General features: G+C 38.7%; 1 protein-coding gene across 1 annotated transcript in view; it reads right to left on the bottom strand.

The window, feature by feature from the left end:
• Nucleotides 1-15690, bottom strand: part of PIK3R6 (phosphoinositide-3-kinase regulatory subunit 6) — a 738015-nt gene that overhangs the window by 268673 nt on the left and 453652 nt on the right. Inside the window, exon 4 of the mRNA XM_044085023.1 lies at nt 864-955. Within this exon, the coding sequence (XP_043940958.1) occupies nt 864-955 (92 nt within the window). The remainder of the gene's footprint in view (nt 1-863; nt 956-15690) is intronic.

Below are 15690 nucleotides of genomic sequence, written 5' to 3'. Positions count from 1 at the left end.
AAAAAAAAATATTGTCATTCACAATTGATGGCACATCTCTGAGTAAGCCCAAGCAAACAGCAGATGCATTTAATGCACATGCTCTAAACTAAGATGTCACTGTTAAAAAAAACCTAGAAAGATGGAACTGTCGTCACAAGGCTTATGTCCTGTCATTAATACAAAGTCAATAGTCAAGGCAATAAAAATGATCAAAGCAGGCACCTCTGTGTGTCCAGATAATAAATCAGCAGTTAGAATTGTTAATCTTAGAAATGAATTACGCCCAATCTTACTATAAGCTACTTAGCTCAGGACAGGAACCCAGTTCATGAAAGTAATCACTTATTACATCAGTTAATAAGGACAAAGTCACAGAGATCAATAATTACAGACAAGAAAGTTAAACATCCCTTCTGTGGAAGGGTTTCAAAAGATGCTTATTAGACATTCTTGAAAAAAAGAAAAGTTGGGTCATAGATGAAATGAATGTTAACCAGCATGGTTTTATTACAGGCCCCTCAACATTAACAAACATATCAGAATTTTATGATCCAGAACCTCAGCTATAGATAAAGGTTTAAAATGTGGAACAATATTCCTAGACATAGCAAAACCTTTCAAACATCTGTCCCATGCCACACTATACAAAACTCAAGTTAGGTTTGAATCTAGGCTACTACAATTACTTAGAGATGATAAGAGCTTTAATACCTGTGTTTGTACTTCTTTTATCATAACTTAACACTGGGACTCTCAAAATATTAAATTGCTCTAGAAACACTGTACCAAAGATTTGCAGGCATAAAAAGAATGCCTTGCATTAATGTGTAAAGTCACATATAATTAAATTCATTCAGATTTAGATTTTGTTTCTGCCTTACCCTTTCTAGTTCCTTGACAAGAATTTGAACTAAAATAGCAAAATTGTTGGGATGTCGTTCAGTCTTCTTATGTAGTGTCCATCTTAACATTCCTGCAACATTAAACAAATGATGTATTTTAGTTAACACCACAATAGAGGAAAACAAATCAGTACATCAAGCTGTGACAGAAACAGAAGAAGCATTTTGTGTTCATGGCACCTTGAATACTTGAGGTACTTTATTTTCTGCAGCAGCTGCATGATGTAATTGTACCTAGCTAGCTGAAATACTATACTCATATGGGTGGGGTAAGACTTCAGTACGCTTAAAGAGAACAATAAAAATCCATTCATTTGCATCTTTGAAGGACAATATGCTTAAAGCCACCTGAGAATGTAAAAGTAATTTTATGCAGGATAAGCTTGTTTCTTAATATATATGCCAGTATGCTTAACTCTCTGTAGTGAACATCAATTTTAATTCAATTTGCTTTTTTTGATAACATTAAACAGAGTTCATACTCAGCATCATATCACACAAATATATCTCTTGTGGATAATTATAGGTGCATCACTCATAAAGCAGAGACAGCCCCTTACTTTACATCAACTAACAATGGTAAATAGCTATCTACAAAAATGTAAACAGAAATAAATATTTTCCTTTATTAAATATTTCTCACTCATACTGTTCTAATGGACCTTGCTTGCACTCAGGTTATACATTTACATCAGCTAGTAATTACACATTAAGAGACTGGCCATTGCAGATTTATTGTGTGATGAACAGGCATTTTTTTCTTTGAGCTCAAAATCAGTGATTTTTAAAAAATAATACTTGCTGGATTCAGAAAAGTAAAAAAGGATGCATTCAATATCTTCTACTACCTTGTACTATTTCAGAATGATCAACTAACTTTGTATTGTACACACCTTAACTGCCATATCCTATTTAGTAAAAATTGGCAGTCTAGTCAAAACCTTTCTACATTATTACTGCATTTTTGGATATATAGTATGGGGTTGATCAGAATGGTTGTCACAAGGTACATATCTCGTGGTGAATGTGTCCGATTCAGAGACTATCATACCACTGTGCTTTAGCATGAGGATATGCAGCACAATGGCCCCGGGCTGTCTCTACAACCCTGCTTAATAATAATGAAGCATTGCAGGGGAGTGGCCTATACTAACAACTTAGTCATGTGCTCGCCCCCAGAAATGCCTGAGGTAAGTTACTTACACAGCTGATTGACTCACAAAATGGCTGGAATGCATAAAGTAACACTTCTGCTCTTGGCTAGTAGTGTTAATGAATATAGCCAAAAGCTTGTGTTCACCCATCTTGACAGAGGTACATGCTGGGGAGTTGGGCACACAGGTAATATAGAGAGGGTGTGCATGTGTATATGTTTGGCTGCATGTGTGAGTAAATGTGTGTGTGTGTCTGTCTTGGAGGTCAGAGTAGCAGAGTTAGTTATGGGGAAAGGTAAACGTGTGTGTGTCTGTGTGTGTGCGTGTGTGCGTGTGTGTGTGTGTGTGCGTGTGTGTGTGTGTGTGTGTGTGTGTGTGCACGCGCGTGTGTGTGTGTGTGTGTGTGTGTGTGTGTGTGTTTGATTGTGTATGAAACTATGAATGTGTGTGGGTGGGGGGGGGGGCTGTTCACTTCCACACTTCCCTAGACTAACAAGCAAATACTGCAATATTGTGTTGGAGGCACTAGACACCAGGGATATTCCTGATAATATGTCTTAAAGGCACACAGAAAAAAGGTATGTAGCATGAACAATGCTGGGTTCAAGAAAACTAGACACTGGAGATAACTATATTGAGCCTGAAAGGCATTTAAAAATATTCAAACTCTGTTCCTTTGGCATACCCACCACACATGTTAGTCTCTGTGCATTCCCTAGACACTAAGCATACTCTTCTAATATTAGTAAGGCTTTAAAATTATAAAGTAAGAAGGGAGGAAAGGTTTCAAGCTCTGCAACACTGCTACAGAAAAAGGGCAGTATTAACCCAGTGCATTAAATGATTACTTAGTGCAGTTAGGGTTTTTTACTTAATGAGAATTATCCATTGACTGCAACAGTTTTGTGGGTTATGAGGGATAGAGCATCTATAACAGGTAACAGCAGGAGCATCCTGTAAAATCAGTGACAGACAGGTGAGAAGGATAGGGGTGTGTGTTCTTGATTGGAGAGGCTTCAGGATAAAGTTGGAGACCAGACACCACCATGGAAAATATTTCAGTTTTTGCTTGGATTCACTTAAAAAGTTAATACAGCAATAGGTCTAGCATCATGATGCCCTTTATGAACAGTGAGTAAATGAAGCTCTAAGGTCTGATATTATTGACTGACTAAGGATCTGTGATTTGTTAAGGTAAGAACAAAACACTAGAAGATATATAGGAGAGATTTTGTCAACTCAGAGAGAAGTAATTGCTACATTGGTATGCATGCGCGCATATGCGTGTGCTCTTTTGTGTGCATGTGTGCGTGCGCATGTATGTGTGTATGCATGTGTGGACAGCATTTAATGTGTATGTTTGTAGGACAGTGAACTGTACCAACATGATACATGGGGCACCCGTATTAACTACCACAACAAAGTGCTGATCTGCACTAGCAGTACTTAAGGGGAATTCAGAGACATGCAAATTAGGTGATAATGAGGTCTTTCCTCATTGCAGCTAACATGTCTCTGAATCAAAGTTTGCCACATCGTGTAAACAGACACTTGTTACCGCAGATCTTACCATCAGCACTGGAGATATTTCTGACTCCCTTGATATGTTTTATTCTGACTCCTGAACTTTTTGTAATGCCGGGTTATTTGATCATCATCATATTCCTATTGCTTTATTTCATATAAATATGACTTTTTTATTTCACGTAAATATAATTTTTAGAATGCTGCATGATCTCTGACTATTGTACTCCTACTTTTTTTCTTGTAATTTCATGTAATATGACTGTTTATGCAAATGTAGGCCCTCTCTCTTGGCCTCCAGTGAAAAGGGGTCTTGCATGGCCCAGTCAGACATACCCGGTAAACAAATACAAAATAAAACACATAAAATAAATACCACATATACACATACATACATACATACATACACATACTGGAACTATTTGAGAAACTACTGCTATTTCTGAAATGACAACTGTTTCTGATTCAGAATTGGAAAGTGGCTAATATCAAATGTTTGATTCATTACTTATAAAAAAAAGCTGTGATATAATATGATTACTTAAAATGAAACTCCTTAAATAAAGCATACTTCTGTTATACCATACATGCAGAGACATAACTATAGACACATATTGATATCAGTGTGTCTCTTCCTCTTTCTGTGTGTGTGTGTGTGTGTGTGTGTGTGTGTGTGTGTGTATATATATATATATATATATATATATATATATATATATATATATATATATATATATACAGTTAGTAGAGAATGATATATCTATGTGTGTGTGTGAGTGCAAACACTAAGTTTCATTCTTTCATCATTTTAATCTGAAATTCGGGGAAATAATTTCTGCTTGCTTTCAAGAAGTATTTCAAAAACAGTTTTTAGTGCCCCATCAGGATGAGAAGATAAAAATGACAGAGTTTTTGTCTCCACTCCAGGTTACTAGCTCAGTTTTCATTACTTATAATATTGTGTAACATAAATAATGAAGTGCACTGTTCTCCTAAGGTGCTGTCCTTTAGATAAGATGTTAAATCAAGATTTCATCTGGCTGAGTTGGAGGTAGCCCCGGTGAATGTTAAAAATCCCATGACACTTGCTACAAAAGCAATGGGAACTCCTTATTTAAAATTCATTTCTTTAACGCATTGACAAGTTTAACACTCCATGACATTTAAAATGTATACAGCAGCTTCTAGTCCTCATTCATTATGCTTTTTCACATAGCTTACTTTCTTTTGAACTAATGTTTTACTGCTGTATAAATATTTTTAAAGATGCCAAGTTTATTAGGGTTTGTCTTCTTTTGAAAAATGAATAAATACCTTGTATTCCAAATACAGCATTTTAGTTAGGAACTAATTACACTTAACCTTTCTTTTTTACCATGAAGCACCAAAAAGTTGCAATTGTAGCATTCTTCAGTAAACCCTTACCGTACTTCATAGGATCATAGGAAGTTACTAGGCTATTGGCCCTGCGGCCCTTATAATCCTAGCAAAGAGTTTAGCCCATGTTTAGACAAGTCAGTACCTAATGCCCCTGTCCAACAGGGACACGAGTGGCATCCCAGGGATCTATTTTCTGCTTCCCATCCAGTTATGCAGGTTGCGCTTAAAAAGGGGTAAAGAGGTAATCTGCTTGACATGAAGAAGGAGTCTACTCCATAGATGGGGGAGTCTCCTAGACACAAATCTGTCCCACCAAGTCCTTTTGATGTCACAGACCAGGTTGTGGCCGTGCCTGTGGGTTACTCGAGTGGAGCGTGACTTGCTGATACACAGCAGTCCCATCAAGGCGGGGTCCGAGATCACATTGTATGCCAGACAGCAGTCACCTCTGAGGAGTCTGTATGAAACAGAGTAGAAGGATAGGGCTTTTAGCCTCTCTTTGTATGGCAGACCTTTGAGGGCCTGAATTCTCCTGGTGAGGAACCTCTGTGGTCTCTCCAGCTGCTGCATATGCTTTGCAAGGTACATGGCGAATGGTGTGTTGTACTCAATAATGAGCCTTATAAGGGAAGAATATGGGGATGTTATGACTTCCTTGTCCCTGGATGAGATACTCTTACTTATGAGGTGGGTCATGTAGAAAGCTTTCCATACAACAGAAGCAACATGGTGGTCAAAAGACAGGTTGCTTTCAACCTGGATGCCCAAATCCCTCACGACTTGATTGCATACTTAGGACGCTGTTATTAATGTGACAATTTGTGGGGATGTCACTCTTCCCAAAGAGGATGATGATACATTTTTTGTTCAGCTTAAGGACATGTTTCTGGCACAAGTCATTTGTTTGGGTGAGACCCTCTTGCAGGATGTCCACATCATTAGGGTAATAGATGACAGCGACTGGCTTGCTGTCATCTGCAAACATGGTCAGCCATAGCCCAATGGCTTTGGCCTGCACCTCATAAAAGTATGTCTCAAATAACAGAGGCTCCAAGACCGAACCCTGGAGTATGCTGCTTTTTACAGGGCTACTGCTTGAGGTGGCTTCCCCTATTTTGATTAGGTGGGTTCTGTCAGTGAGCCAGTTAGCTACCCATCTGTTAACGTATGGCTTGATCCCTAGTTGAGAGGATTTATTTATTATGCCTGAGTGGGAAATAGTGTTGAAGGCTTTGGCCAGGTCAAGGTAAGTGGTGTGGACCATCTTCCCCTCAACCATGGCTTTGGTGACTGTCTGAAAGAAGTCGACCAAATTTAACAGACATGACCTCAACTTGACAAAGCCAAATTGTGTGGGATCGAGTGTTTGGAGGTTGCCAATGTTCTTGTTAATGAGGTCCATGATAATCCATTCCATGGCCTAGCAGATCAGGCTAGTTAGGCTGATGGGTCTATAATTTCCTGGATCAGTGGACGCTCCACCTTTGCGCGAGGGATGACAGTGGCTGTCCTCCACTCAGCAGGGACAAAGCCGGCACTCAAGCTTTGGTTGAATAGGGTGCCTAATAGTGCTGTAAGTTACTGCCTGAGTTCATGTAGGATGCACCCTGGGATTTTATTGGGTCTGATGGAAATTGTATTTTTTGCCATTGAGAGAGCAGTGTTGACCTGATGCCTAGATATAAGGGGAAGGGGGCAAGTACTGAGAATGTCCTGATTTACTTATAGGGGGAGAGAGGTGTGAAGTTTTTGTTGAATCTGTCAACCAGCAAGTTTGCTATATCTACGGCATTTATATATGTGGTGGCCTTGACCACCAGTTCTGAACAGATCTGAATGCTTCCTTTGAAATTGCAGACATATGTGAAGAATGCCTTATGATTGTCTCTAGTAGATGTGGCCAATTTAGAGTCTAAATATGCTTTGGAGGATTTCACTAGTGCTCCTATTTGTTTGTTCAGGCCAAGAAGAGATTGCTTCCAATTGGGCACCTGCTCTTTCTTGGTCCTGGACAGAATTTTTTCTTTTGTTATAGAGTTTATTTATTGCAGATGTCCACCAGACAGGTTTAGTCTTCCTTGCAGAGGATAATTTAGTCCTGTTGGGTATCCCTCATTCCATGAATCTATATAAATGATTGTATGATGCTTTGGTATAGTTCTGGATACTGGTGCCAGTTCTTAGAGAGGGGGAGAGAGCTGTGAAGCTGCTTATGCCATCCCTCAGGAGGCTGTAATCAGCTTTGGAGAAGTGAGGGGGGTGGAGTAGATGGTGACTTTGAAAGTGACCGCTTTATGGTCGGATCTTACCTGGGAGGATGACACTGCAGGGATGCTGCAGTAGTTACTCACATTGGTTAATACTGAGTCTGGATATTATCACCTCTTATGGGGATATCGACTAGCTCTTCCAAAGCATTTGCAGTGACAAAATCAAGGAATCTCTAGGCATTTGTGTTCTGGCATGAGTAGTTTTTCCAGTCTATGTTTGGGTAGTTAAAGTCACCCAGGATCAGGGTTAAGGGTTGAATCTTGACAGATTTGAAGAGGTCCAGATAGGTGGATTGAGTCAGACTTGGGGGCCGGTAGCTAGTTATGATTTGTATAGGGGTCTTGTCAGTGGTTATCTGCACCTGGCGTGTCTCCTGTGCATCATACTGTTTCACCATCCTGGAGGTGTGTATGTCTTTAATATATATTGAAACTCCACCTCCTTTGGCTTTACTGCCTACAGTTTGGGGTCTGAATCTATGACAGGATGAGTAACCAGGTAAGGCTGGGGTTCTCTCTGCAGCTTTGAACTAGGTTTTTGTGACTGCGCAGATGTCAGCATTTTTCGGGATTAAAAATACTTGCAATGAGTGCAGTTTCATGTTTAGACTCCTAGTGTTTACAGCATGACCTTCAATTTGCATTTTATTGAAATTTTTATGTCGGTAGTTTTAACTTCATCACTTTTCCTAAAAGGGGCACTATGGGGGAGACAAGAACTTTTGCCAGAAGCCTAAAGCCCAAGTGAGACAGATGCAGGCCATCTCTGGTAAGGAATCGTGGTCTGTCGATCATATCTTCCCAGGCTGGCAGGCACTGGATCCCGCTGTAATGACACCAAAAACTAAGCCAATTGTTAAAGTCAATCATTTTCTGTTTGTATTGAGGCATCATTCTGGGTGATGGTAGAATGCTGCTTAAGGCTAGGGACAGACCCGCCTGGGACACATATTCAGTGAATTAAATTATGTCTGTCTTCATACAGAGTCCAGGGAGGCATGTCTCAAGTCATTCATGCCAACATGGACTATGACAGAGTCATAACAGTATGTGTTGTTGAGAGACTTGAGTGCATATGTGATATGGCAGATTCTGGCCCCTGACAGACAGCTAACCATGACTTTCTCCTTATCCAGCCTGATGAGAGGCACATCTGTGTGTCTCACAATGGAGTCCCCTATGACTAACATGGGTTTATGGTTAAGCCTTAGTGGCTGTCAGAACTTTGCAGGGTATGTGGCATGGAGGGCTATAGAGATTATGTGTGGTTTTGTCTCGGAGGTCTCCTTTGTTTGGGTATGTTTTTGTTGAGGACCTCTGCATATGTGGTTGTGTGTTGTGTAGGTGTGGGTGGTGTTTGAGGTGTAGTGATTGTGTTGACAACCTTCTCAGTGATAGATACACTGGCTTGTGAGGGAGAGAGCATAGACTCTAGGTTCCTAATGTAATTGCATCTCTCTCAAATTGTGTTCCTAGGTGGTGGTAGTAAATGATTGTCTGTGTACATGAGGCAGTTGCTACACTATCTCAGGATTCCCACATCAACCAGACGGGCAGAAGAAACTGTAGGAAATTGTCCATCCATATTTGTCAGAATCTTAGACAGAAAGGCTAGGGACAGCAAAGGCGTAGGCCTAAAGCCGAAGTGCTTAAACCAAAACTAAGAGGTTTAGAATAACACTTACAATTTAAACAGGCTATAAACAAGCAGCAATAAATGCAACAGAAAAGATGCAACTGAATAATTTAGAGAGCAAGCAGCAGCAAGTAGCAGAGACTGCAAGATGAAGTAATAGAGTAGTAGGAGGAAACACAAATAAAGTAAAAGCAGCTGAATAAAGTGTGTCTTTTTTCTTGTTTGTTTGTTTGTTTGTTAGTGAAGTGGAAAGAGAGAGATGAGGAACAGAAGATAATTCAAGGTTAAGGAACTAAAGGTTTGGCCTTCCAAAATGATCTCTGTATTAGATAGAATGAGCTAATTAGATTGGACGTGGAGGAGTGTCCCAGATCAAATTTACAGTAGAGGAGGGGGAACAGGAAAAGCCACCAAACAAAAATTCAACCAGAGGTCAGCGAATATATAAATACAGACACATAAAAGTAAATAGTTCAGTCAAGCAAACAAATAAAACCAGTGCAGTACTGTTAAGAAACACTGAACAGTTAGATAAAGTGTAAAAAATATATTCATGTCAGCTCTGTAATTACAGATTGTTTAAGAAACACTCTCAGTCAGGTACAATGGAGCTTCTAGCAAGATAAGCAGAAATTCACACAAAGGTAATATTTTTATACCAGCAAGATAAAACACCCTTCCAAAGCTACACCTTGAGGCAATCAGATAACACAGAAGCTGTTTGACCAGATTTTCCTCCCTGGAATGAGTTCACCACAAACTCCCTGCTGCCCCAAAAAGTTGTAAAGGAAGGACTCCCTACGTGAAATCAGTTAGTCCATGGTAAAATACTGTGCCAAATGCCTTAGAACAGAAATACAAAATTTCAGCAAAGATCATGAAACAAAAATTCAACCAGAGATCAGCAAATATATAAGTGCAAACATAGAAAAGTAAATAATTCAGACAAGCAAATAAATAAAACCAGTGCAGTACTCTTAAGCAAATAAATAAAAACAGTGCGGTACTGATAAGAAACAATGAACAGCTAGATAAAGCACAAAAATATATACTTATGCCAGCTCTGTAGTTCCAGATCATTTAAGAAACACTCTCAGTCAGGCACAATGGAGCTTCTAGCAAATTCTGAATACCCAAAGAAATGGTAAAGGATAATTTACTTTTATGTATTTATGATAAAACAATAAACTCAGGAACATCGCATCCTATTAAACTGAATTAAGAATATGTAATCCAGTTAAATAAAGGCAAGCACTACTGTCAAAAATAAAAGATAGCAATGCTAACAATGATGCTACTACTACTAATAATAAAAATAATACTATCATAAGAATGAATTTTTTGAAGATAAGAACTCCTTTACTACCCTTTATTCTATGAATATACGAACTTCGTGGTCATTCAAACACAAGAGAAATGAAAAAAAACTCACATTAGTGACTTACTACCTGCCTGCAACATTCAGCTGCAAGAAACATTATAATCAAACTGCTCTCACAGATCCAAAAAGTAAAAAGAACATGGATGTCTTTCATTTCTCACTTGCGCCCACTTAAAAATCCATGAAATTCACAATCGAATACAAGCATTAATAAACAAATCTCTCCACGCAATTTTATGTCTGCTGTCCAATGTCATGCTCTCTTCTACACTCTTGCCTGTTACAAAAATTTTCATCTACATATTTACATATGGGGGGGATGGAGCTAGACATGATTAGGCAACAGGGTGTTTTGAGTGCTCAGTCCCCCAATTCAATGTTAACTACCTTAATTTACTGGCAGTTCTTTGCAAACATTGTAACCTTGTTTTCTTCTCCTCTGCTCATGCAAAAAGGATACATTTTATTCTACAGCTTTGCCGTTTGCTATACTGGGAATGCAACTGCTTCAGGTTTCCAGATACATTTTTATCCTGGGAGCAGAAAATAAATTATCTCTCCTGGCCCTTCTCAATCAAGTACTTCCCAATATGGCTGAAATTAAATCACTGGCATCCAAGAATACAGAGGATATTAAATCTCTTTCTGAAAAATCAGTGTTTCTACAGTCAGCAACATCAGTGTATGCTTCAGTGATTCAGGCCTTGCAGGAGAAACTTGTGCAATGGGACAAGAAGATCATGCAGCCCTATAGATTAATAGACAAGCTAGAAAACAGACATTTTTGAAAAAATTGAGATTGTTAGGATTAAAGGAAGACTCAAGGGACCAAAATATAAAAGCCTTTCTTGAGAAGCACCTCTCAAATGCTCTGGCATTGCATATCCAAATCATAGAATGTGCACACGAGCAGTCCACAATAGAACACCAGTCACTAAACCTCCTCATTACACAATTTTCTACAATTAAACTTTGTCGACAAGAAATTATTTTACATGTAGTGAAAGAAAGGAAAACCTTTACAATTTTTGGGCAATCTGTTAGATTGGTACAGTACTATTCAAGAAAAGTGTTGAACAAGTGACAGGAATGTAAATAGGTCCACGCCGTTTGCTTCCAGAATGGAATCCTTACATTCTTTCGATACCCTGTTGTTTTAATTATCAGCTATAAGGAACTAGGCATGCCTTCTTTCAAGGACTCTTCCCTACACAGAATCTATTTAATCTATCCTTAAAATCTACAACATTTTGTAAACTGTAGGTTCAATCCCACTGGAAGTACAGTTGAGAATGAAACAGCTGACACAACCAGCAATACAGGCCTACCAGTCCATGTTGGGAAGTGAATCCTGTAATAGCCTCTCCCCATCCAAAACTTTAGACATATCAGAACAACACATCCACAAAAGAGTATCATGGCAGTTATTCAGCATCCTGACAAGCAATACATTCACCCCTTGCCATCCACACCAGAAGGTGATGAGACTGACCACTACAGTGATGTTCATGCATTGCAATCCCTTCAGGATACCCAACAACAAACTGTGGACAGTTCCAGAGACACACCTACCAAACCTATTCATCATTAGCTCTCAGGGTCATCAGGGAAGCCTTTGGATCACACTGGTAGCCATAACAGTAACAACAGTGAAAGTGCTAAGTTGATTTTCCTCTCAGTGGGTGTGATTGAATTACACTTGCTATAGGACTATACGTATTATTCACAGATCTCAGTAGTTTATTTATTACTATATTTATTCTGGCAAGTAGACACCAGGCTATTTTCTCCTGTTTATACTGTAAGTAGTTGTGTTTATTTGTTAATTGTTTTAGATTATTTTTAGGTTGATACCTAACTTTTCATTCTGAGCGCAAGTTAATGTCATATCTCAACATTTTATATGCTAATATTAGAGGCCTAGTAGGCACCCAAGGTGAAAAGCAATGCTTTTCAGCATTGAGTCAGGAAAGGGTTATATGACATCTTGCTAATACAAGAACTTAAACTCAGCAGAAAACATCAGGAAGTCTTCCATGGTATGCAAAAAAGGAATATTAATTAAAAGTTTATCCATGACATCTAAATGAGGTATAGCAATTTTGATCCACCCAGATTAACATGGGAGGTGCTAGGTCAAGTTAGGGACTCAGCAGACAGCTGCGACAGATTATTTTAATACCATGGACCAATTGTACTAGGAAAGGATTTTAGTATGATCCATTAGTCAGTTACCTACTAGTCCTAGGGCAGAGCATCATCTGAAAATCCAGAAACTTATATTAAACAAAATGGAAGCTATTAAGCTTAATAACATCTGGATATGTATGCATCTTGAAGACCCAGGGTAAACATACACCACACCTTCTGACAATAGCAATAGTAGGCTAAACTTTTATTTCATTCCCCACACTTTGACTCAGGATACAGTTGGCCTGCCAATGATTCCTTTCACCCTTATAGATCACATTGGTGTAAAATTAGTTGTTAGTTGGTACTCATAACATTTAGTCAGACAGGAATTGGAGATTAGATGCTTTAAAATAGGTTAACCGTACAACAGAAGAATTCATACATGAAGACGTGAACACCTTCTTCCTGAATAATCCTATGATGAGTACGTCTATCTTTACATTGTGCAAAACCTGTTAAATTTAAAATATTTCTGTGCTATGGCTAAAGCTAAGTTACTAAGCTCCAGTGATCGACATATTGAAGACCTCCAAACCCAGTCAGGCTTTACCTTCAAGAAGGTGAGGGAGTCATGTTTTAAGGATAAGCAAAAATTACAACATTATAAAGCCCTTCAGAGTATGCTTAATGTGACTCTGTTTGATCAAAGTCAGCTACATTTTCATAGTGTTGCCCTGCAAAGCTAGGCCCGGGCAGATAAGCCAGGAAAAATGCTGGCTTATTGACTTAAGTAACATAGACTGCAAACCAGGATAGGACACATGAAAAAATAGTCAAGGTGAACCAATAATTAACCCTCAAACTGTTAATAATGTATTTGCTGTGTACTACAAATTTCTTTATACATGCAATAACAGTCAAAGTGATGTCAAGCAAGTGCAATTTTCCCTTAGAATTATTAGATAAAATGCCCTTCCCTTATGTTTCCAAAGTTTTCAATCAAACCCTTTGGAAAGAAATAACATGTTTCGAAGGGCTACAGGCCATTAATCAGTCACTTGCAGACAAAGCCTCCATCCCAAATGATCTGACCATAACTCTACTTAAGTCCCTAAAGGTCCTTCTAATCCCATCTCTAACTCAATTATTTAATTAATTTAAGGTCTCAGGAAAGATTGCCAAGCCCTACATTACAATTCTGGCTGACAGACTTAACAGAAAACTCAACATTTTGGTGCAACCAATTACTAATAGGTAGTGGCAATAAATACTTTGTTTCTAATGAGTTATATACCAAGGTCATCAAAAAAATCCCCTACAAGGCATTTACATACCCTCCTGCTATACGTATGCAAGCAGTTAAACGATACCACCAGTCAGCACTGGCAATATTGGTTGATTTTGAGAAAGCCTTCAATTTTATTAACTGGGACTATATGTGGGAAGTCCTTGGGAAATCTAGTCTATCCTTTAAATTTATTCTTGCAGTTAAGGCCTTATAAATCTTGCCTTACATCAGTACATCAGGATCCTTACAGACAGCTTATATCACTCCTCCTTTACCTTTGTTGTGGCACCAGTCAAGGCTGCCCTCTTTCTTCCCTCACTTTTTCTGTTTGCTATTAGGCGACTGCCATTATGGATAAGAGGTCATCCTTCCCTCAGCGGTTGGGAGCTAATGGGATAGGAGTCCTGAATATTCTTATTCACTGGCAACAATCTGCTAGGAATCCACAAACAGATATCTACACAATCTAAATATACTATTTGAATTTCAAGTGGTCTCCAGGCTAAAAATAAATGCAAATAAAACAGTGATGCTGAACCCAATTAACAAAGCAGCCATAGCAATGAGTCAAAGAGATTGGGTCCCTCCTTTCTTGTTGTTTCAATCTTTTCCTAAATACCTGGGAATCTTGTTAGCTAGTGATAACACACATATAGTCACCTTAACCTTGAACCCTCAGTGGGACAGCCTCTTTATCTCCATTCACTCTGTCACAAAGCTTGGAGTCCCTTGATGTGGTCAGGTGTCAGCCCTTGAAATGATGCTCTCTCCTAAACTTGCTTATATACTCGTATATCTTTCCATACCTTCTTCCTCTAAATGGTCGAAGTGACTTGATGATTCAATTTCCATTGGATGTGAAGTGGCAGAAAATACCAAGATCATCTCTGATGATTCAATTTGCATTGGCTGTGAAGTGGCAGACAATTCCAACATCATCTTTATTCCTTTCTAGAAAATTAGAAGGCACCAGTCTTCCAGATGTAGGTAAATGGGATGCATTCTATTTTAAACACCAAAGAAAAGAAGTGGATAATCAAACTGGGGGGATTATTCCCACCTGGTTTAAATGAAAATCTTTGATTGAACCAATTGGATTAATGATGAGTGTGTATATATATCTTTGCTCACCATAATGAATGTAATTAACACTGAGGATGGCTGTGTTTTTCCTGCCGAAACCGGTCTGTTTTTTGTTTTTGTAATGGTCTAATTTATTTCATTACAATAAATCCTGGAACATTGTATGCTGGCTCTTTTTTCTGTTTTGGACTTTGACTTTTGTTGAGCCATGCATTTGCCCCACATGCAGATGAATTTTCCTTTGGTTGCGTCTCCTTTCTTGTCTGCTGGGGGCCGGTGTTCCTGTAGAGACTGTTAGTTTACTACAGTCTCCATCTGGTGTATTTTTTGCACTTCAAGGTGAACAAATTTTTACACCTTCGTGGTTCTACATTCAAAGATTTTTGCCATCAAGCATATCGCTTTTGGTTCGCTCATTGTGGTGTTTATCATATTGGCGTCATTTCAGGATACAACACTGTGTTTCCTGTCCGTCACCAACTACGGAACTTCATTTGCTGACACACATTGTGTGGGGATGCTTGATTTGGAGAAACTCAGTGCAACATAATGTTATGCCACAGTGTTGATTTCTAGGAATATTGAATTTGGCCAAAATCTGTTCACTAAACGGGTTCTTTTCGTTGGTGAGCAACTACATTTCCTTCTTTTGAAGTCGTCAGGGACAAGTCGCTATAACGTGATTTTCTCGTGAAAACCTTGCTGGGTTGGACGTCCAACATTGAACTATGCATTTTCTCCATTCCTATTTGGTTTAACTGTACGCTGAATATTTAGGATTTCCACATACATGACATTTTTTCTTTTTGTTTAATGGACCGAGATTTCCATCAAGGGAATCTCAATATACAGGTACCATCTATATTTTTCCTCGTTATTGTGAGGTAATTTAAATACGTCGAGGGAATCAGCGTATTGACTTTTGAATCCATTTCCATATTGTGTGGTATTGAGACT

The sequence above is a fragment of the Protopterus annectens genome, chromosome 10.part0 (assembly GCF_019279795.1).
Source record: "Protopterus annectens isolate FY-2018-M chromosome 10.part0, PAN1.0, whole genome shotgun sequence".
Taxonomy (NCBI): Eukaryota; Metazoa; Chordata; order Ceratodontiformes; family Protopteridae; genus Protopterus; species Protopterus annectens.
Note: the sequence above shows the minus strand (reverse complement) of the source record. Positions and strands in the feature narration are given on the sequence as shown.